Source organism: Diadema setosum, chromosome 19 (assembly GCF_964275005.1).
Source record: "Diadema setosum chromosome 19, eeDiaSeto1, whole genome shotgun sequence".
Taxonomy (NCBI): domain Eukaryota; kingdom Metazoa; phylum Echinodermata; class Echinoidea; order Diadematoida; family Diadematidae; genus Diadema; species Diadema setosum.
The window spans coordinates 33600329-33624244 of NC_092703.1; the positions used below are offsets into that span (position 1 = coordinate 33600329).

Sequence of the window (23916 nt, forward strand, 5' to 3'; positions counted from 1 at the left end):
GTGTTAAGGTCACATCCTTTAAATGCTACCCAGCTGTGAAGGAAAAAAAAAGAAGAAAGAGTAAAGGCAGAGAAAAGTCAAAGGCGTGCATGAAAGGAGGATGAAGGGAGGGGAATTTTAACAGACGACCGCACATCACTGACGTACGAAGACGCGCGTGCCAGAACGACGAACGCACGCCCTTAGGACCTCAGAAAATACACCTTTATGTATGTCGTGCTGTAACCTTTTGAACTCGACCTGGTTCTGGAGCTAGGCCCTCTGACCCTGTGGGACCAGCTTGATTTGAGTGTCTACTGTAGTCCTCCTTCTTTAGCTTCTTACGTCCACTGGGATTCATACGGTATAGTGTGCCCCACTATTCAATGGAAGCAGGGTGCAGCATAGAAGGCGGGAATCCGCCTGAGGAGAGGGATTTAGGAGTTGGTAAAATGGAAGATTTCATGAAGATGAGGCTCACACAGAAAAGGAGGAGGAGGAGGGGAAGAGGAAGATAGAAAAATAGAGGGAGAGGGAGATGGTGTGTATGTGTTTCCTTACATGATATGGATTAATATGTGGTGAGCAGGACATACAGAGAACAAAAGAGTATGATGGTCGCCTGTATTTCGTCATGCTTGTCGAGTATAAAATACAGGTGAAAACAATACGGTTCCCCACAAATCAGTGTCTTTAAGTGTGTGTGTGTGTGTGTGTGTGTGTGTGTGTGTGTGTGTGTGTGTGTGTATGTGTGTGTGAGTGTGTGTGTGTGTGTGTGTGTGTGTGTGTGTGTGTGTATGTTTGTTTGTGTGTTTAGTTTGTTGGCAAAGAGAAACAGAATATCAAAGAGAAAAGAAGACATCTTTTATGCAGATAAAACGACTGGATGAATGAAAAATTGAGTGTCATTTACAGAGTACCTGCCCTCTAGATAGGTTTAAAGCTTCGGTAGGGTATATCTGGTCCATGGATATCAATTCCATCAAGCAATTATCAGTTGAATTATATAACTCTTTATAACATCACTGACGACACAATAGACATCTAGACATAATTATTATGTATTATTAAACTAAAATATCATATCGTAGTATAATACGAATATCAATCAGTTTTTTACAAAAATAGAAGCCCACCATGAAGAAATATATATATATATATATATATATATATATACATTGTATATATATATTATATGTAATATCGATCGATCTATTTGTCTTTCTGCATGCATATATGTGTTAAAATTTCACATATTGGCTCCAGAGAGAGAGAAAAAAAACAACAAACAAACTGGAAATGCGTGTATGTGAGTGTGTGTTTCATGTTTGTGCATGTTTGTGTTTGCCAAGGGTGTTATACGTGCGCCTGTCTTTCAAATACGGGGTAAAAGCCCCGCTATGGCGATGCGGGCATAGAGCTGTAGAGTGGTTCATTGGGTGATACTGGTTTGTGTATACATACAACTAGCCAGCTCCGATGGGGAGCACCAATCACAGGCTATGAACTGAGCTGTTACGACGATATCTGTTGAGCGGCGCTCTTACGGGAAAAAAGAGAGAGGGAGAGAATCGGGGGAGGTAGATGCTATTCCACTGGTTTTGAAAACCGCACTGAGTCACTGTAGCTATCATATCGTCCGCAGCAATTGCCTCCCCTGGATGTAAATGCAGCGAATTCTCGGGACTGCCGTACACGGAGTACATTTTGATTCACCGTTCTTGCTTGAATATAAAGTTTCACCTGTATACTCTCTAATCTGTAGGAACGGAATGCTGGCGGTCAGACCGTAATAGCTGCAACACAGGTTGACAGGTAAGAAAGAAGCCGCGAGTTTTCACCCGCTCTAGTCCTGTAGCTGCAGTAAAGTGTTATATGAATTTATTAAATCGACTTGTAGCTTTACCCAAGACCTCTTCCGTGGGATTTTCACTTGTTTTCAAGAATCTGTCATGCTTAACGTTTCTGAACAGCTCAATGTTCTCAAAGGAATTGCTGTTGTTTTTCGGTGGAAACTGATTCTTGCAGCTCCCTGCAGGGAATTTACTGAGGGGCCTAAGACGACAATACGAGCTTCCCTGAGGTTCCCCGTCAATTTCACTGCATGTGGTATCTTCTTGCTATCAATGAAGCACGACTTAAGTGTTTCATCTGTCGATTTTGCACGTATTTGAGTATTATTTTGCTGCCTGTTTCAGAGTCAGACGGGGGCGTCTGTTTGCGGTAGGGTCGAGTGGATGTACAATGGGATTAAAGATCCATACGGCAAATTTGTTTACCTCGCCAAACCTTGGCATATTTTTGTCATGAACGGTTCCAAATATATCGCTGCTTTTGACAGTTACCTCTGTGTGTGCGTGGGCGAGTGCTTGTGCATTTGCGCTAACACTGTTTTATTCTGCGCGTACCTAATCCCCTCGTTGGATGTTACATCTTGAGCACAAAATTTAGAGTGTTTGCATAAATATCCACCGGCGATCCAAATTTCTCTTTTGGCATGGAGCGGTATATTTTCTGGCTATTTTTATTGTTCTTTTGCCGATTGTTTTTGTTTTTGTTTTTGTGTTTTGCTTTTTTTTTGGGGGGGGAGGGGAGGGTAAGTGTGTGTGTGTGTGTGTGTGCGCGCTCGCGCAAGCATTTCTTACAAATCAAAATTTTCGCGAATCGTGCATATCTCGGGCAAGCCTTTAGGATGTCACTGAGAATGACTGTTTGAAGAAAAAAATTGTACATTGGTTGGTTGGACTGATATGAAATAGAATCCTGAGTGATCTACAATGAAAGAAAATATCTCATCGCTGACATGGTTGATTCAATATTTCACTTTGTACAGAAAAACACACACTAACACATATACACGCGAAAAAGGTTGCTATGCCTGAATATCAGCGCCATAACAATAGGCTCTGAATATAGCACAAACAAGCACAATTTGCTTTTAGGAGAATTCACCCAAAATCAAAGAAAGACGTTTTTATGAAAGCTCAGTACGGACGACAAATAATAAAAGAATGTCAGCAGACCAGAATTAAGAATGACATGGACATTATTGTACGGCCGAGAAGCCAATACGAAAGCATTTTATTTCTGGGTGAAAGTGAAAAAAGGGCGAACTTCATTGGCATTCCTCCTCGAGTCTATCTATGATATAGATCCAGGGCATCGTGTTCTAGCAAAGACTCTTAAAAAGAAGTCAGCAAATTTCTACCATGGACAATTCCTAACATGTTTACATTTTGTTGTTGTTGTTGTTGTTGTTGTTTTTTTTTTTTTGATTTCGTGTTCCACAGTCGCATTATATATTTCCAAGCACGTGATTCAGGTGGTTACTATAGTATCCTTGAAATAACAGTGATTGGATAGAACGCTGCTATTCGAACAGTTGTAGTCATCATTTTACTCCCTTACTATATCTGTAATTATCTTTCCGACTTTTTCCTGCTTTATCATTGTTATTGGACTGTTTCCATTCATGATAAAACGGCTTCGGAAGTCCTCTTGAGGAAACGCTAATTGATAGAGTGATGAAAATGTTTCTGATAACTGCGTTTAAAAGTTTCTGGCCGGAGACCTTATAAACAATGCCGGGAAGGTTGGAATTAGCACTTGATGAGTGCGTACCTCATCGTAAGCATTCGACGATTAAACCCACATTATATGAATACACATGTAATATAATTGTCTTTTTTTCCCCGTTATTGTAACCCTTTTCCCTTTGGAATGGAGGGTTGTGATACTCAATTAAAAAAGTCCTTTCTCTATGAAACACCACTATTGAAATACATGATATGCTTTTGTAATTTATTCACTAGCGAGGTTGGGAAGGGGGCTAATCAGTGTTGTGGTATATCAATCACTTCAATGATTATGTTTGTATCCTTTATTATGGAAGTTATGAAATTATTGCAACCTACAAGCTTGTTCAATTATAGGAGGACGTAAATGTACCTGAACCACCCGTGGTAATATGAACAATTTATCTCTAGTATTATGGCATAATACATGTATATATTGGTTGGATGAATATGATACCATCATACAGGTTGTGTATGTATCTGTGCATTATGTTCATAGGCCTATACGGTGTATAAATGCATGCTTAAACCAGTGTAAACTATACGTGCACATATGAATATTTGTTTGTATATAATTGTATACTCAGTAATAAGCATGTAAATACATTATATATATATATATATATATATATATATATATATATAATTGTATATGTATTTGTATATATATATATGGATACATATTACATATTGAAAGTATTATGCATTTCAATCAAAATGAGTTTAATATGTACTTTTGGCTCACTTGACCTCATTTATTTTCTTCTGTATTGGTCAATAATTATGTCACTATAGAGACAAGGTTTTATTTAGGTTTTTTTTTTTTTAATGACTGGCCTATCATACAAGAACAACAAAGAAAGCCTGAAGCAATATAATTCTTCTCTAAAAACCATTCTTTTCTTTCTTTTTTTTTTTTTTTACCTGAGATACTTTCTTTTCGGCGGCTTTAATAATGAAACCTGTAAAATCCACCTGCATGATACAGTGAATTATGATGATGATCACCATCAAAAATGCTCTCTCTTCTTGAGCAATATATCTGCGTGTTTCTTACAGTCTCTATCTACCTGCAATATCTTGTAAGAGGCGAATCACAAGAGAAAATAGAATGCCCCTACCACTTCTACATTCTGTCTTGTCAATCTGAATAACATTGCTTGCATACAGGTGCCATTATCAGGTGTGATTACGTACGAGGCCCTATTAAGTGCCTTTTTGCATTGTGTATGCGTCAGCACACACACTCTGTTCAGTCAACACTCTCATATTTCTGCGGGTGTGTACATGACATGCCGTCTCGCTATTAATATGTGGATATGTTATAATGTTACATGATAGATTGAAAATGTTCTTCTTTGAAGACGCTTTCCTTTCCTCGTGCGCCGATACCAACATTGAAATAATAGCTTCCACAGTTCATATTATAGAATTTAACGAGGTAACACGATACGGAATATCAGGTATCGCATGAACCAAGCAAAGCAGCAACTATATGATTGGTTTCATGTATTTCTTTTACCAAAGAAATGGTAAACGATCTTTTAATATTTCATTCTTGAAGGATGGCTGTCCCTTTTCGACTCCTTTAAAGTACTTTTTTTCGGCGATCTGTATATTGCTCAGTTGTCGTGAAAATAAGTTAAAGATGGAGGTATGCAGAAAATTCCCCACACTGTGACACTGTGTGCTAAAAATAATTCATGGGGATTCTGTACAAACACAGAAACGTTATTGCCCAACATCAAACTTGATTCTTTTTTTTTTATTTCATTTAGTAATACAGCTCTTATCAACACACAATTAGACGATATTGGCTTTTGACACCTATATGATAGTGATAATGGTAATAACAATAGTGATAAGAACAATTCATTCATTCATTCATTCATTTTATTTTGTCACGGTACCGGGCTCAGCCGGAGGCTGTTTTTCAGCCAGTCCGTGAATTAAAAATACACGTTACACAATGAATTGTACAATACAAAAGTTACATAACTGAAAATGAGTAAGAAAACAAAACAAAACAAAACAAAACAAAACAAATCAGCATAGCAAAAGTTTACAAATAACATGAGGTAACATGAGGTAACAAAAGTACAAAACTTAAAACCTACAAATATGTACAAAACAAACTTATCAAAAATAATACAAAATTTAAGATAATTGTCATAGTAATATACACAAACGAAATCAGCTAATTGCAGACTGATCCCTCCCCCCCCCCGCCCACAATGATGATAATGATGATAATAATAATAAAAATGACAATAAGTAATAATAATAATAATGATAATAATAATAATAATAATAATAATAATAATAATGATAATAATAATAATAATAATAATAATAATAATAATAATAATAATGATAATAATAATAATAATAATAATAATAATAATAATAATAATAATAATAATAATAATAATAATGATAATAATATAAAGTCAAGTCGAATGACTTCTTATCTGTAGTTTCAACGGCATGTGCAATGTAAATGCGCGTGTTCATTTCTTGGTATTTCGTTCTAATTTTAGAGGCAAATAACCGTTTTGAATTCATTTATCACTTGATCAACAATCATCCATTGATTCATCAATTCAGTTGTTCATTCATACACGTATTATAAAGTTATATTCTCCTGTAAAAGCAAGTCAGTGTGAACCGCGGTGATGACAAGCGATTTCGAGCGAGTGGATCAAACCAGGGCTATTAAATCGCGAACCGTTATGCCAACGATGTTTTGTATAGCCGTAATCAGATCCTTACACATAGGTTACTTTGTAATGTGTTGTCATAGCTCCATGGTGTCTGGTAGTTTGGTGACGTTAAACGCCCTACAGAACGTCAGCAGGTGAATGTGTTTTCAAAGAGACATAATCTCTAAGATCTTTTTACAGCAGTGCTCTGCTATACTCACACGCCATTAGTTGACAGGATTGTCTTACCTTGAATGAAATAAAGGTATCATTGACCACTGGGTTGACTGGGAGCAGAGATTTAAAACTGTTCGAGTTATCACATTTGATGCATATGTGTGTAGGTCAGTCGTATCACAAAACATCCTACCATAACATTATAAAAAATTCTCAATAAAGCCTAAAATATAAGGAGATATGACTATTTTCTCAATAAACCATAACTGTAGACGGTTTATTCTAGAAACAATGTTATCAGAACTAATTTTGTATTAACACATTTTGTATAAGCATCATTTAACAATACTTAGCATTGATTACACTGATTAACATTTTTACATTGGTTGTTTCTATAGTTTTTCTTAAACATATGCGAAAAACGTTCCTAAAGCATAATACATGATAGAAGACGAATTAGAAATAAACAAAAGGTAACGTAACCAAAAAGCGTAACCCTACACTTCCTGTTTAATTCATTACCTTTCATATAGTTTTTTCAAACGTTTAAAAAAAAAAAATTCTTTGTAGAGATACCTGTAAATGTCGCGCAGCTGCCCACAGATCTAAGTTCATAAATATCGTGTTTCAGCATGTTTTTTTTTTTTTCTTTCATTGTCGGTCATATCAGCTATACGATAAAAGGCTAAGAGTACCTCCTAACGTGCTAAAGGTACATGCCAACACTTTAGACATTACACTGCTATCTTCGGAGCAAGATCTATGCATTTTCATTCCGCTGTAACACGTATCTTCCTCGAGGAATGACGTAAGGGAGAAAACCGACAAATCAAAAGATTACCCTCCTCGGTCAAGCTGTGAAAAGCTACGGAGTGAGGCGGCGAGTCGAATCCAATCTTGGGATAGGCACAGACCTCGTGTGTCACTGACCAAACGTCGGTAGCCAACTCTCCATTAACCATTGGCGGCTGTAAGTGCAATCCCAGATGCCTGGGCTTCCTCTGTTACAAAAATGCACTTGCAAGATCAGAGCTTTTGCCTTTGTTTAAAGACTTTGATGGTGAAATACTTTAATCTTCTTTTATACGAGACCTTCCTGAACAGAAAATAGCTTAATCAATCAATAAGATAGCATTTAGACGTAGATATTAGTGATTCAATAACTTAAAGTGTTGTTTTGACCCTGTACAATCGCACATAATTACATATATGCTTATACATTATACAATATTCTTTATGTGGCGTGTGACAATACTTGTGGGATTTCTTTCAATACTGTAAGGGTTCTCTACAATGAATCGACATGCCCGCAAATCGCTTCAGTGGTTTGCGACACACTGATAAAAGGAGTTGTAAAAGTATATCACATGCCCTATACCTAACGCAAGGTTCACAATTTGCATATCAAAAGGTGAACAAACTTTCATCGGTGATGCGTATAACAAACTAAAAAGGATTTATTATACATAATACACATGCACGCACACATGCATACACACAAAAACGACTTTGTAAATGGGGACTGTAAAAGTAGTTTTTATTACAGTGGTGGTGGGATGTGTAAGGAAGTGGTTTTGCTTTTGTTTTGTTCGCCATCTGACCATGTTCCACTGAAAGCCAGAAATTTGTGCGACACACTACGAACTGTTGTGCATCTGAATAATCACGGGAATTGAGAGCTAAATTGGCATTTGAGAAGTGATATTGTAGACTGGCTGTTAGTAGCTGCCAACAATTTTGATTCATAAAAAGAGTGAAAGAGGACAAAAATATAAAAAATACCGATAGTTTTTTTTTTTTTTTTTCATCGAACATTTGGCTGGGGGGGGGGGGGGAGGGAGGGAAGGAAAAGAAGAGGGTATTGACCTTTGACCCAACCACAAGCACTATTCCTCCCTCCCCCTCCTCACACACACACACACACATACTCACACACACACACACACACACACACACACACACACACACACATACACACAAGACCCCAAAAAAGAAAGAAAGAAAGAAAGAAAAACAAGCAAGCAAGCAAACAAACAAACAAAAAGAAACCGTTCCCCTGCCCCTCATGTTAACTCGACTGAATTCATGAACGTTCTGGGTCTATGAACGTGTAGATGCATTTAATATGATCGCATTTTCCTGCTCCTATATGCACTGAAATATGGCCAGTCATGACAGAGTGTGGACGGGAGGGGCTCTAGCCAGGCACAAACATGAAAAAGGATTGTATTAAACTGATTTGTTCAGCAGACAATGGAATGGAAATGCCACCATGTTTTATGTCGCGGAGTACCCCCTTAGCATTAGTCTGCAGTTTGCATCAGTTGAGATTCTTCGTATGGCAAGCCGTTTTAACATTTAATCCTATTTCTTGATATCATGAATTCATTTCTTGATATCAAGAATTAATTTCTTCATATCAAGAATTCGACTTCTTGATATCAAGAATTTATTTCTTCATATCAAGAATTCGACTTCTTGATATCAAGAATTCATTTCTTGATATCAAGAAGTCGATTTCTTGATTTATTATCAAGAATTGCCATTAGTAAACAACACAAAATCATTTCTTGATATCAAGAAATAGGATTGCATATCTTCGTGCCATGAAAAAAAAAAAAAGAGATAAACCTCAGGAAGAAGATAAGAGGATTACAATGAGCATGTGATAAGAAACAGGAAGTGAGAGTCGTGTTGGCTTGGTGAGAATGACGTCAAAATGACTTAATAAAAGCTAGAGATTGAAGATGATGTCAGTGATCACAGAGCCAATTTGACTTTTCAAGCCATTTTGATATTATTCTTACAAACTATAAACAGCGAAAGATCAGGTCGTTGTTTTGATAATCAAAACCGAAAGACAGCCGCAATGTCTCGCTTATCACTATTTTGTGCAATAATTAATTCTGTTATGATATCTTTTTCTTCGCATTTTGTAGACTCGAGGGTATCAGAACCTAATATCTTGGAAATATGTTGAAAATTTTCTCTTGCTCTGGACGTGAAATAATGAAAGGAATGAACCAAATCCTTATCAATACATTTAATTGGTATGGTCATCAAATAATGAATGTCAAGGCAATGCTTGTATTAATTGCAGGTGGTTTGTTGCAGCATTATCACAGTTGAGGATGATAACAGTGGTTGCTTATAGAATCAGTGTCAGTGGTCCTGCGACTTCATCCGATTCAATACGAGTGCTTCCATTTCTCATAGAACTGTCTGGCTCTATTAAGCTTAATACTTAAAACGAAAGCTTAATATTTTCTTATCTAGGCATTTAAGCCTGAGTTAATGACGTATATTTCGTATATTTCGAGAAAAAAAAAATCCAAACCTCTCCTTTAAAACACTAACTTGCTAACAAAGGTCAACAACATATGCTTGTTCTTTATTCCGTCCTCTCCATTCATGATTTTCTGAATATATTATGCTTATCTGTATATAGCTGTTTTGAAATATCAAAGTTTGAATACCAACACCATTATACTATAGGCTATAGACCAACAGGGTATATACACAATGTAATGCACACTATGAAACTAGGAATGTAATAGGATAGTTTCACATCAGTGCAAGATATAACGCAGCATCGGAAGTTCAAGTATTGATAGAAACGACCACTATGAAATATGTTTTTGTATCTTTTAAAGGGGTTGTATAGTTTTGGTAGAGATGCATGGGGATTCAGCTTTAAACTGATTGCAAGATAATTAAAACCCATATAGGTAATATCAAAAAGCATATTTAAATTCTAAGATAAATTCAAAGTTTATTTGATGAAAATCGGTTTAAACTGCCTAGGATATCCACACACACAAAAAAGAACAAGTTTAACAAAGCGATCCTAATAGAAGGTGGATCCCAAACTATCATTAGTTTTGTTTAAGATATCTTAGCAATTTCAAAAACAATTTTCATTATATATGAACTTTAAATTTTTCTCAGAATATTGTTATCTCTTTCATATTTATTTCATAATTCCTCATTATCTCAAAAAAAGTTGGAAACCTGAAGCCTCATCTCAAGAAAAACTATATCATCCCTTTAACAATTTATAGTATGATTGCTTTCAGTGTTGACTGGTAAAGAAATCCCCATTATATTGTTGTGTGCGCTGTTCAAAGTCCTTGCCTGAAAGTCTTCATATCCCCGTGAGATCAAATCTTTAGCCTGGTCCGACACCATAACATCTGATGTGAGGCGGGTGTGTCATAGGGCTACAAAAAACACTCTGATGTAATATGTAATATTATGGATATTATAACTGAGATTTTATTGCTATCAAGGCTCAAAGGTGATGCGTCAGACTCAAAATATTTTTATTGGTGGTAATAAAGACAGACAATGCTCATGCTACCCTATCACGGCTCTTCCACGTGAACATGATGTTCAAACTCGCAAGCCATGGTAATACGTACACATACCATGCGGTGACTAGGATAGTGGTAATGTCAACACGCATCGGGATTAAGTGGAAGTCTTTAGTCCCTTTTATAGCCTTTTGTAATTATTTGCTTGGTCTCTCCAGTTTGATAGACTCGCCATTCAGACCTCGCATCAATAAATCTCACTGAAAAATTCTGAATTGCACTCGGAAACAAACAATGACATGTTTTTGCAATCGACGGTGTTTATGTTCTGAACAGAGCCCTCAATAAGATAGATTCAGTTATTCAGATTCAGATTCTGATATTGCAGAACATTAGAGATCCCTTCATGAGAGAGAGAGAGAGAGAGAGAGAGAGAGAGTTGTTGTCAAAGACTACACATTGGCTAAATTGATATTTTTCCTTATGTGTGGTTAACAGTTACTTGTCAGTTAAAGACTTGTGCCGATCACTCTATTCACTGTAGCTGGATATACTGGTTTGATAGCTTGTTTACTTGTAATGTTCGCGTATGGATTATTTTCTGACCATCGTGCATAATTTGGCCATAGTTTGCTGACCATGCTCAATCATTAGTCCACTTTGTGTCTTTCTGTGTGCAGGAAAGCGGCAATTCGACACGGCATCGTCTCTTCTCGCCAATCACCGACACGACTGCCGACCAACATGGCGGAGAGCAATGTCTCGTCGCAGAAACGAGTGATGCTGTGGGCTCCACCGAGGTCACTGTCCACGGCCTTCGAGCGCTGCATCAGCGTCCTGAACGAAAGCATCAATGTCGACATCAACCACGAGATGTACACCGCCGCCTGCCACCTCGGCCCTGATCGACAGATCAAGATACCTTACCTCTTCGAGCCCATCGTCTACGAGCCCAAACTGACCTACAAGCACGTCAAGCGGCGTCTGGAAGGAGACTACGCTGGGAAGGACCTGGTCTTTTGTAAGGAGCTGGCCTACACTGTCGACGGGAAGCTGGACATGCTACCTTGTGGCTATCGGCACACCTTCCTCATCAGACATCCGGCTAAAGTCTTCTTGTCGTTCCAAAATTTCTTGAACAAATTCCCCAACAAGCTGCTACGGCTAGAGCTCCGTACAATCTTACCAAAGGGGCTGGTGTACCAGGAACTCTTTACTCTCATGAAGCACACCATAGACAACCTGGGACAGAAGCCAATCGTCATCGACGCCGACGACCTGATGGAAAACCCCGAGGAGGTCCTCCGGATGTACTGCAAGGCGATCGGGATCCCCTTCAACCAGGACATGACACGTTGGCGAAGATGCAAGAAGGACCTGAGTGAATGGACTTACTCTAAGCGGCTCATGTTCGTCAACAAGGTCATGGGTCAGTACGACCGGGCCTTCAGCACCCCAGGCCTCGATCCACCCCCAACGGACACAGACGTGGACATCAGCTGCCTACCGAAGAAAATCAGGGAACTGGTCGACATCAGCATGCCCTACTACGAGCAGATGTATCAATACCGACTTCGGTCCGATAACGTTGATGATGCGTCGTTACAACAAGTCGGGACGTCAGCCTCATCATCCGCGTCATCTTCTGCCTCAACATCCGCATCATCCTGTGCCTCAACGTCGGCAGCAGCAGCAGCAGCGTGCTCATCGATGGCGGCTGAAGCACAGGACGCGTCTGTAGAGGAATCCTCAGGGAATGTATGAAAACGACCGTCAAAAGTGCGCGGTTTATTACTGTTTGACTAGCAGTCGGACTCTTGAATTAGTATTCCTACCTCGTTGGTACTTATAACACCATCTTGGTTGGCTTCATGTGTGTGCAAAGTGTGCAATGGAGGTTTGGGCACTATGTACATTAATGTCTAGTGTAGGCTGATGCACGTTTTAATGCCGTGATTGCTGTATCATTCTCGGTTGCATCAACCGCTTGCGACAAATAGTGTTAACAGCATGTCAAGGCACTAAAGCGCATGCATTGTCCATTACACATAGCGCTTAATAGAGAATCCGGCTGGATGGCTAGAAGAACAAATTTCACGTCTGATTCGACGTAGGGTTGCACTTTTCACTTCAGTTGTAGTTCGCCTCCACATCACCAGGATGACCGGGAGATGAACCCTGATGTTTCGCGATGCGGTTTGCCGAGATGTGCCGACGTTGTGTAGGAGCAGACAAGCAAATAATGGCGGGAAAATAAATGACGCAAACCTTTCCTCGATCGCGAGACAGAAGGAAAGACTGAGAAAAAAAAAGAACGCTCATCTGTGTGGATTTCACGGCGAATAGACTGTTTTTCTTTGTTTTCGTGACAATTGAGAAAGATGGAAAAGCTCCCTCCTTGGATATGGCATAGGGCGTGACGTAACAACCCGCCACGATAACTTACGCTAACCGCATCGATATGTCATACAAACTGGACCTACTTTATAGACCAACAATCTATCGTGTCCTATTGTACTATTCTTGTGTTCTTATATTTATACAGACTGCGGAAGACCGATGAAGCGGTGCGTTAATAATGACCACTGACATTTTTTTCTTTTTAAGTAAAAATCCACCACGGCATTTATTAACCAACATTATGACGTACGAAGCAGCGATACTAAGAGTACTTGGCGAGTTCAATGATATTTTCTAGATTTTCTGAACACGGCACTCTAGTATTATTTGTCATTTTCTCCTCCTTGTGCAATCAGGAACTCAAAACATGAAATAAGAAGAAAGCTACAGAGAAGATCGACGTTACCGCAAGAAAGAAACTTCGCAAAACATACACACAAAAAAGTGAAATTAAGGGAAAATTCGAGCGAATGTTTAGGAAGTTATAATGTATATTATCAGCATTATTTATTTCGTTGATTATAGTTTAACGCATCGAAAATCATGCATAGCAATCTCGTCCACATGACTGCGATGACGCTTATGAAGAACTCAGGAGGTGTAGGATACACATATTATCAAATCATGGTTAGTTCACACTGGAATATTAACTTCCTCAGTCTTAGACAATATGTGAGGAGAAAGGTGATGCGTGAGATAGTCATACTCTCTTACACAGTCATGAAGAGACATTACTTTCACGGGAAATGTCAAATTACTGACATTTTTTATGCTCGAAACAAAAGGGGACCTCATGCTAATAAAGCATTCTCAAAATCTAGTGACTAAAGCACAATCAGACTGTTTTGAGCTGTTTTCAAGTACCCACGCAATGCCTTGTCTTCTTATACATAATTATGTCTTACCTTTGAATGACCAACTTTACACTTGCCTAATTTCTACGAATTGTTAAATGCTATGCTACTTATCTTTCATCACATCAATACAAGGCCACGTCAATGTTTCGAGTGGTTAGAGATGCTCTTAAAAAAGATAAAATTTGAGAGGTAATGGAAGACGACTCGTTATCAGATATTGAAAGACCGTTTAATGTGACTTTATTATCTTCGATTATTTTTGTTAATTGTAGGTATTGTACAACAGTATTAATACTGCTCAATACTGTGTTCACAAATTTCACGGGTTTTTATTTTTTTTTCAGTCGAATTGCACATGGGTATTTTTGTTTCATTCATTTCTATCAAGGTTGAATACCTCCATTGTATTCTCTGCACGTGACTGTGCACCCTGTCGGGCAGCCAGCCGTGCAGAGCTTGGACACGATGCGTCCATTGTAATCTCGTGCTACGAATGTGAGTCGTACTATCTGAAATTCCTATCGCTGCTGTGAAAACATCGCTGTGTGCTTTCTTCACGGGGATTTGATTACACGGTGTAAATACCATTGCATGGAAAGACTGATAAAGCCCTGGTATACAGTATGAGTATGTTTACTCTTTAAGTACCCCGGGTCAAGAACTCGTCAAAGAAACCGAGATGCAATTCGTCAACATCCCCCCTTTACTTTTTTTTTTCTTTGAAGGAAGACCGCATAACTAGCTTTGCACAATGTGTTGGCACATATATAGTGTCAACATACAAGCACACAACATTTGGTCTGAATACATACGTGACATAAGAGAATTGAATGATATCTTTGGGAATTAACGTCCTGCTAAAATGTCAGAATCCATTTATGTCATGTGTGTGTGTGTGTTTGTTTGTTTGTGTGTGTAAAATATCCGATAACAGTGCTGGATGAATATAGTGGAAATAATTGTAATTACTGTACGAGACATTACATGATACATGTAAGGAGGATGCTCCTACGCAGGGAGTTTGCAATGGCCTGCCATAGTCACATTACATCGTGGATGAACACGAATATACAGTAAGCATCCCATGCTTGGTACGCCACCGTCATTTTCCACCTGAACTCGCCCGTATTATACTTTGCCTGTACTTTGCCTTCTGCCCACGCAAAAACTTATAGAACCAATTCAAAAAGTAGATAGTTTAATTGATTATTATTGTATAAACATACACACACATACACGCACACACACAGACACACAGTTATACATAATGTGTCGCAAAGTTCCGATATATCTGTTTATACATTGTTATACTTCATTGTGAGAGACGAAGGTGCAACATTTGGTCAGTATTTTCAGTTTGAAGAAAAGTTACGGACGTCTTGAGAAACGTAAGAATGATTAGCAAATTGCGTCAAAATATCAGAAACGTTGAACAGGGAATGCGCATGGAGTATCTACGTATAGCCCAGCCTATCCCGTAACTTTCAAGAGATTGCAGTTAAAATGTGACATGCCTTGCGAAGTTGCAATCAAAACTCGGCACTTTTGTGCGTAGAGACAGCTAGTTACCTCTTCAATGTCGCACTGTGGACATTATGGGTAAATGTATCGATGCAATTGTGTATTATGCCAGTGGCAATGGTTTTTTATGCATCATTGTGACAGCTTATTATAAGCATTATTCTGAGCTTTTTCTCTGTGTCACGATTCGAGTTGTTATGTTCTCGCTAGAAAGTATTCTGTTTAAAAAAATGATCAACTTAAGTATATATTTGGTTCTGGTTCTCAATCTTGAAGCATTGTTTTGTCATGTTTGTGTAGGTTTTTAACATATGTTTTCTAACATCAAATACATATTGTTCACATCATTCATAGTACGATGATACATTTTTTTTTTATAAGAAAACACACTGCATTATCCATTGATATTTTTATTTGAAGTTGCCTTGTATATCAAAAGAGAGCAGAAATACAATATTTTCATGAACTTCTCAGAGAACATGTGTACGTTATGTACGTGATCAGACTAATAGAATGCTTCTGAGAGCAAAAGAAAAGTTGTTCTCCCGCCCAACCACCATCGATAAAAACAACAACACAGCAACAAAATACCGACACACATCCTAATGTACACACAAAAGCAAGCACATAACAAACCGACATACCCATATTGGTATACTCACCGACGTATACGTACAATCCATGTGTATCGAATTCTGTGAGCATGGAGTGCATCGCAGGCGCTCGAGTGGTTTTTCCGCTACCTCATATTAATAGATGCATCCACCTCAACCATTGTCAACCGCCCGCTGAATGAAAGTTTTCCCCATTTCTTAAAGTGGTACAATAATCTTTCCCACTCTTTAGCTGATAAGCAGCTGACCTGATTGTGGATTGAAATAATACATGACAATTAAAAGAAAGCACTGTATGTTTTCGACGAGCGTTCGACGAATGCGTACAGAAAGTCTGTGTCTTTCTACATAATGGCAGTGACATTAAGGATGAATTAGATTGGTATCTTACTGCATGTTTGGAATTGGTATGTGTTTATATGTGTGTTTGCCTTTTTGTTTTGTTTGATCGAATTTCTCCTTCACAACTGCGAAGGAGTTTGCGGTGAGACTCACCAAGAGCAACCTGTCAACATAATTTGTCATATTTTTTTAATGATATTAATCATTCCGACCTCGGAAGTGACTCAACTATCAACGGTTAAGAAAATCAACAGGTTACAGAATTCACTTATACCTCTGTGAGGTACTCAAAATGATAAGGCAAAGAATATGTTTAGAGGAAAGAATTTGACACCATCTCACAGGAAGAGGGATCGAATTGTTATCTTCTTAACCCGCTCGCTACCAAAATCTACAAATGCCGCACACTCCGGTCTTTGCACAGTCATAATCTACCGTGTTTCCAGAGTCAGTGAGTCAATTGACCTGCTACAGGCAGAAATATGTTGTAGTATTGATAGTCATGGCAGTGAATGTAGTAGTGGTAGTGTCTGTCGTTGCATTGTTGAGATATGAATTCTGCTGCATCTTATCAGATGTTTGAGGATGACGAATGCGAGAGGTATGAATAATATATATTCAGACAGAGCGGGAAGTCTGTACGTGTGTGTGAAAATACGAGTGTACAGGGTCAAGTACATGACATTGTGTGTAAGCGTTGATGTGTTTGCTGTATGTCGTGATTGTTTGTGTGCATACCAACAGATGTCCATATCGCAGGCAGTCATGTCCCATGTGAATTAACCTCTGGTCGACGCGAACCTGATCAATTCTCTATAGGGATTTTAGAATCTCGGAAAAGGGAAAGAGTTGATGTCTTGCCTGCATCGCGTACGTCAGTACCCAGCGAGTAGATCCCTCTCTCACTGTGTAATATGTGCTCTCTCTCACCTGCGACGCCACGAATGACCAATGATATGCAAAGGTTACGTTCAGCTCTGGGTTGATTTTCGTAAGAGATACTACTGATGGGCGGTGAGTCAAACGACTGCGATATTAGATATCACAACAACAGGCCAAGAATATATAGCAGATACATCTCTCTCTCTCTCCATCACACACACACACACACACACACACACACACACACACACACACACACACACACACACACACACACACACACATATCTCATCTCCTCCTATCTTCTCTATTCTCTTTTCCTCTCCATCTCTCGTTTTCTATTTATTTTGGAAGCACACCAACAGGTTTACTTGCGGATGTCTGCTGTCAATACACATGCATTAATATTTGATGCCGCGATCTAACACCCAGCATTGCTTTGACCACGTGGTCATCTCACCACCGTCAGATGGTGGAAGTGATGTACTATGACTTTTTGCACGTGTCAATCTGAAAAGAAAGTCATCTTGAGATGAAATGTGGTCAAACAGCGCGAAGCAAAATAGGTGGTGACAGATGACAGAGTATCACGTGTACCACTGGTGACAGCCAAAGCTGATATCGATCAAACAACATTTCAGGTAGAAGAGTTGTCGCTGAGAAGTATTACTCGAAGCATTTTGACGCCATATAAAGCCTATTATTTTCTTTGTGCAATCTTAAGCTTAATGATAATGATCTCTATATGGTTGTTCTGGTATATTTCAGAAATATAACGGAGTAAAGCAGGATTACGATAATGATTCAAACAGAGATATCATCAAGGAACGAAAACAAAAATGTAGTTTCAATAAAGAGAAAGAGAGAAAGTTTATTTTAAGCCAGGCTGACACTTGCACGACCTTTGGCCACGATTTTGTCGTGGCAAGTCGTGACCAAAATTTTGAACATTTCAAAATTCTCGTCCCGACATGGCACGCAGTCACGACGGGTTTACGCACACTTCACGACTAGTTTGCGACTAGTTTGCGCACTGGCACGACACGAGTCGTGCCAATGCGTGCCACAAAATCGTGCAAGTGTCAGCCTGGCTTTACGTGGTGGTCTTACCCTTCACGACACCTTCCTAAGACCCTCGGCGATTGTATTCAATTTATTACAGACCTAAAAACAGTGAACCTTTTAACAAAATCGGACAAAATGTCAGGAAGATTATTGTGCTAAATATTGATAAATCCTCCAATCCTCCACCCATCTGACAAATCGGCTTTGCTCAAGTGATTCAGTTCACCATACATTAGAGAAATGTCATGTAACATCCCCCACAATTCAAGATATTGAGAACCTATTTATCTGCAGATGATAATTCTAATATGTATATATATGAATATATATATATATATATATAATACAAATTTTAATAAAAAAAATTCACTGCTATCACTACGTAATGCTGACGCCATCGTGTCCTGTTTCTAATGTTTCACCACGCAAGCAGAACCAACGAGAGTGAACTATGCACACAGGGATATTTTCTCTTCATCACACGGATCGTTCGGTACGACACCTCAGACCCTATGGCGGAAAATTACCAGCTCAAAGGTTGCGTCTCCACCAACGTCATGGAGCTCCGGTCAAGATGCTAAATCAAATCATTGCTTGACAGTTGAGAATGGGAGAGAGCCATTATAGGTGTCTTTAGACTCTTGAAATGCCTTTTTGATATCTTTCGATTATACAAATCTCTCTCTCTCTCCTTTTTCAAGATTCTCCTCTCTCTCTCTCTCTCTCTCTTTTTGTCTCTCTCTCTTTCTCCCCTTTATCTGGCAATCTCCGTTAGCATATAAAAGGAAATAGGGATTTCATTTGTTGTTCGCAATGAATTCAACATTTCTTTGATTTCTTTGTCTACTGACTGAGTGTAGAAGACAGCCAGTGAAGTAAAATTCATGTATAAATGAGTGATGGTTTATGTCTTGTATTCGCTTTAACTCAGCTGCTAACAGAGAGCTAATCACTAGCAACACGCTTCAGATGAACGTTACGGTATATAACTATTATCATAATTTCAATTATGACTCTAATTGTAATTACAATAATAATAATAATAATAATGATAATAATAATAATGATAATAATAACAATAATAATAATAATAATAATAATAATAATAATAATAATAATAATAATAATGATAACAATAATAATAATAATAATAATAATAACAATAATAATAATAATAATAATAATAATAACAATAATAATATCATTATATCAATAGCATCATTATTACCATTAATATCATTCTACTACTATCATTTTATTTCATTGTCATCATTATAACTACTACACGACTACTACGACTACTTCTATCATTATCATCATATAACTACAATATCATCATCATCTGCACTATCAAAATTATTGCATATATCCGTTCATATTGATATCATATTTGCATGTTTCTTTTAACGTCAGCTAGAAGCACGTGATGCAGTGAGAGAAAAAAGCATAGAGCTTGAAGGGGATGTGTGATTTACGAGGCATACTCCATTAACATTTCTCTCTCGATATCTCGACATCTCGATGATAACTGGTTGGTCGCTATGGGAATCATATCGCCGGTCGTCGTACAACCAATCGACAGTCTCCATTATCTCTCCCAGTCACCAATCGCTCTTCAAGAGTTGCGATATATCATGATATATGCGTAGTTTGTGATTCGATTAAACTTGAGGGGTTGTGTTCACCAACGGCTCATACAAGAAGGCTGTAAATTCTGGAGTGAATTGATCCAACACGAGCGCAGCATCGATTTTCTTGACATCTTCAGAATACTTGGCTGTGCAATATATATTTGGATTGTAACGATGAAGCGTCGAAATAAATGGTAAAAAGGTAGCGATAATGATTTCTGTTTTTGATGAAACTGAAATGAAAGAAAAAGATACTGGAAATTCCAAGAAACTTAATGCTTTAACCTGTTCTATTGATTTAATTTCAAGAAAAATTCGCATCGATCGCTGGTGTCTTTACGCCATTCTCGCCTTGCAGATTTTGCTAAGACTAATTTTAGAGTGTTCTGACCGTCGTCGTGATGGGAAAAACGACACGAAGAAAAAGACAACGCAAGAAGGCGAAGCGGCTCTTGGATAAACCTAGTTATCAAGGCACGCACCCATCAACAGCGTCCGCCTTTTACGTCGACAGTGTCACGATTTAGATGAAAATGGTGGAAGGCATGAAACAATAGATGTCTGTTTCAGAAGGAGAGGATATTGGGAAAAAAAAACAAAACGAGCTCTAGATGGAAGTAGAATCGGAGTTAAATCGTTGAAGAAGAAATGGAATGAAAACAATAGATAATGATCGATGCATAATGAAATATGCACAATCACAGTCACATGTCTCACACGGTGGTAACGGATGAAGGCTGTCATGGGGGAGGGGCATTTTAAGGTATTTGCCTCTCTCTTACCTATTTGCTTATAACTCGAAGGTTAATTTTATTGCCTGCCTTATCAGCCCCTCAGCAGCAACAACAATAAAATGTTCTGTAACGTATACAGTTGCCAGACGAGAATAAATTTATAAGTTGCTAAGATATAGGCCTATCTTTCTGCTCGTGTAATCTTAAATATGAAAATTGAAACTGCTTTTTCGAAAATTTTCTGAAAAAAAAATGTCATTTGAGGTTAGAGTTTGCACAGAGATTTGTCAATGAACCTTTGACCCGGCAAACATACAAGTCTTTGAATACGAAATTTAGTGATCAAACATACAAATGTCAACGCTGTAGTACACATCAATCGTGAGTATTACGACAGAGAGTTTCTCTCCCACAGTATTTATCAAATCTTTCATGAAGAGGCAAAACTGCAAATTGACCAAATTCTTTCCACCATATTTACAGCCATTTCGTTATAAATACTGACTTCTAACTACAAACGATCCTGTGGGTGATATCAACGAATAGACGAAAGGCGTAGAAAATTTGGAATGACGATATAATCTATATGTTTACACCTTAATCATGTCTTCGATGTGGTTCTACAAATGGAGGCTTTTATTATAGTTAATGCATGTTACTGAGCTAGGTAACGAGTAGTACATTTAAGATTTATAATGCCCGACCTTTGATTACGAGACATACGAACCCAGTAAAAATGTATCAATGCCCAGCATCATGGTGCTATAAGTTCATCAAAAGTGTGTTGGCCTTACCATGGAGCTACAAACGACCTTACCATGATTGTGCATAATAAAGTTTTAGCACCAAATCTGCCAGGAGCGATTCCGTTCCATGGGGAGGAGGTTGCGTGTTTGGGCAGGCCAAATTGGAAACGTGCCAAATATCAACTTCCACAAGAATTAGCTTTAAATACCAGGGGAATAAATTGCGGAAACCAGTCGAAATAACTGAAAGCATCGCAATAATAATCTTTCGCTTGGTGATAGTTAGTTTATTTAATCATCACCACGGGTCACCCACTTCAGCCAATGGCTGTTCTTCTGTGAGTCTGTGAAGTAAAAACCATACAATTACAAAATACAACATTTTATACATAGTATAGGAAACGAAAAACAAAAACAAAACAAAAACAAACAAACAAACAAACAAACAAATACACAAAAGCAAAATATACAAAATCATGCATATAACATAAAACACGTGATAAAAAATGGGTGATATGAACATTGCAAAGATTATGCAATATGCATATGCCGAAAAGAAGTTTTGTTTTTGTTTTTTTAATCAAGCCAGTATGTCCCATTTTTTTTTTCAGAAAAGTTTCAAGACTAAACGTGCCATAAACAAAAGACAGATGGGAAAAAATCCACTAGCGCTCTTCTTATAGAGATAAAAAAAGGAGTAAATACCGGTCATCATTACGTCACTTGACTGATCGGACCTAATCTTTGCACTAACGAGAGCAAAGCATTTATTTTTTTTTTCATTTCATCTTTCTTTAAAGCACGTGAAGCCCATTTAAGTTTACCATCTAATTTTCCAAAATTGCAAACTTGGTATAAAGGCAAAACATGAAATGCAAAGAAATAAATTAAAAAAAGGTGAAGATAAAGAGTAGAATGAAACGTGACAGAGAAAATGTTTCATCGCTTCAAATGATGCACAGTATCACTCAAATAACGTAAAACAATGAATTTAGTCAAATTTAAGAAATTCAAGTGATAAGAAAAGAATCTAAACGTCCTTTCTTCACCTCGTCACATTGATCAACACACATGTCACACAAATCGCTGTCAGGATTAAAGGAAAACAAAACCCAAAGAGCAATGTGGATTGAGTGAGAGTAGCAACATTAGTAGAACACATCAGTGAAAATTTGAGGAAAATCGGACAAAAGTCATTGATTTTTAAAGTTTTGGTGTTGTAATGACTGATTAAGGAGACTACTAGGATTCATGTGTGGACAGCAATATAAAGAAAATCTAAAGAGAATTCCACAATTTTTTTTTCCATTTTTATTTTTCATAAAGATTACATATTCCATCAACTTGATATACTGACATATGTTAAGGGTAGTAATTATTCCCCCTGCTTTCTAAAAGCAGTTATTCAAGTGATCTTTCAGTACTTTGGAAAAGTGAAAACATGTTGAATTTTCTCTATATTTTCTTTGAATTGTTGTCTACACATGATGTCATAAACTCAAGTAGTCTCCATATCCAGTGGTTCCAACACCAAAACTTTTAAAATTCATAACTGCAGATTGTCTGATTGCCCAATTTTCCTCAAACTGTTACTGATGTGCTCTACTCATAATGTTGCTTTCACTCAATCCACATTTCTCTTTAGGTTCTTGGTTTCATTTAAGGAATACAGAAATGTAAGGTTGCACGGACCTTGCGGAAAAGGAATGAATATAGCTCCTTGAACACTTTCTACTATAAACACATTCTATAGTTTAACATTCTATCTCTATGTTCTACCCAATATTCTTCCGACGTACATCGTATTTATCGGTATATCAACGTTCTGTATCTCATCTATCAACATTTTACCACATGCACGATTCTACTTCTGGTCTACCAAACCAACATACTGGCCGGGGTTTACGTACATGCATTACATAAACTTATACCAGTATACCCATGTTCACCACTCTATCTACTTTTCGAACAGTAAGATCAGACTGTATACTACGTGCCTATAGGCCCCTTTACTACTGAGCAAAGTTCTCTGTATAACAGTTTTATGGTTTATTTACTGTTGACGGATAAGTCCATATCTACATGACCCCTCTCTTTCTGTGGGGAACTATTTTTGAAATAAAGTTGAAATATGATACTTTTACTGCCTAGATGATGTTTCGTTATAGAGGGCCGACATTAAATCCTCTACAAACGGCTGCGCTGTGTAAACAGTCTATAACCCCTTATGATGTTGGTATATACTATCAAAAATGTGAAAACCAGGTCATAGACGCTCAAAACACCAGCGTAGCCGGGGTGTGGGGGAGGGGGAGGGGGTTGTCGCTTCCCCCGCCCCCAAGATTTGGAAGGCAAAAAAAAAAAAAAAAAAAAAAAAC

The 23916-nt window shown here is 37.9% G+C and overlaps 1 protein-coding gene across 2 annotated transcripts in view; it reads left to right on the forward strand.

The window, feature by feature from the left end:
* The window catches only part of LOC140242677 (uncharacterized), a 33909-nt gene extending 20084 nt beyond the window's left edge, over positions 1-13825 (forward strand). The window contains exons 1-2 of one of the 2 annotated variants that reach the window (XM_072322436.1): positions 1686-1786; positions 11427-13825. In XM_072322436.1, coding sequence (XP_072178537.1) covers positions 11491-12510 — 1020 coding nt within the window. In that variant the 5' untranslated portion in view covers positions 1686-1786; positions 11427-11490 and the 3' untranslated portion in view covers positions 12511-13825. Of the gene's footprint in view, positions 1-1685; positions 1787-11426 lie in introns of those variants that run through there. The other variant, XM_072322435.1, reaches the window with a different exon arrangement.
* The last annotated feature ends 10091 nt before the right edge of the window (positions 13826-23916 follow it).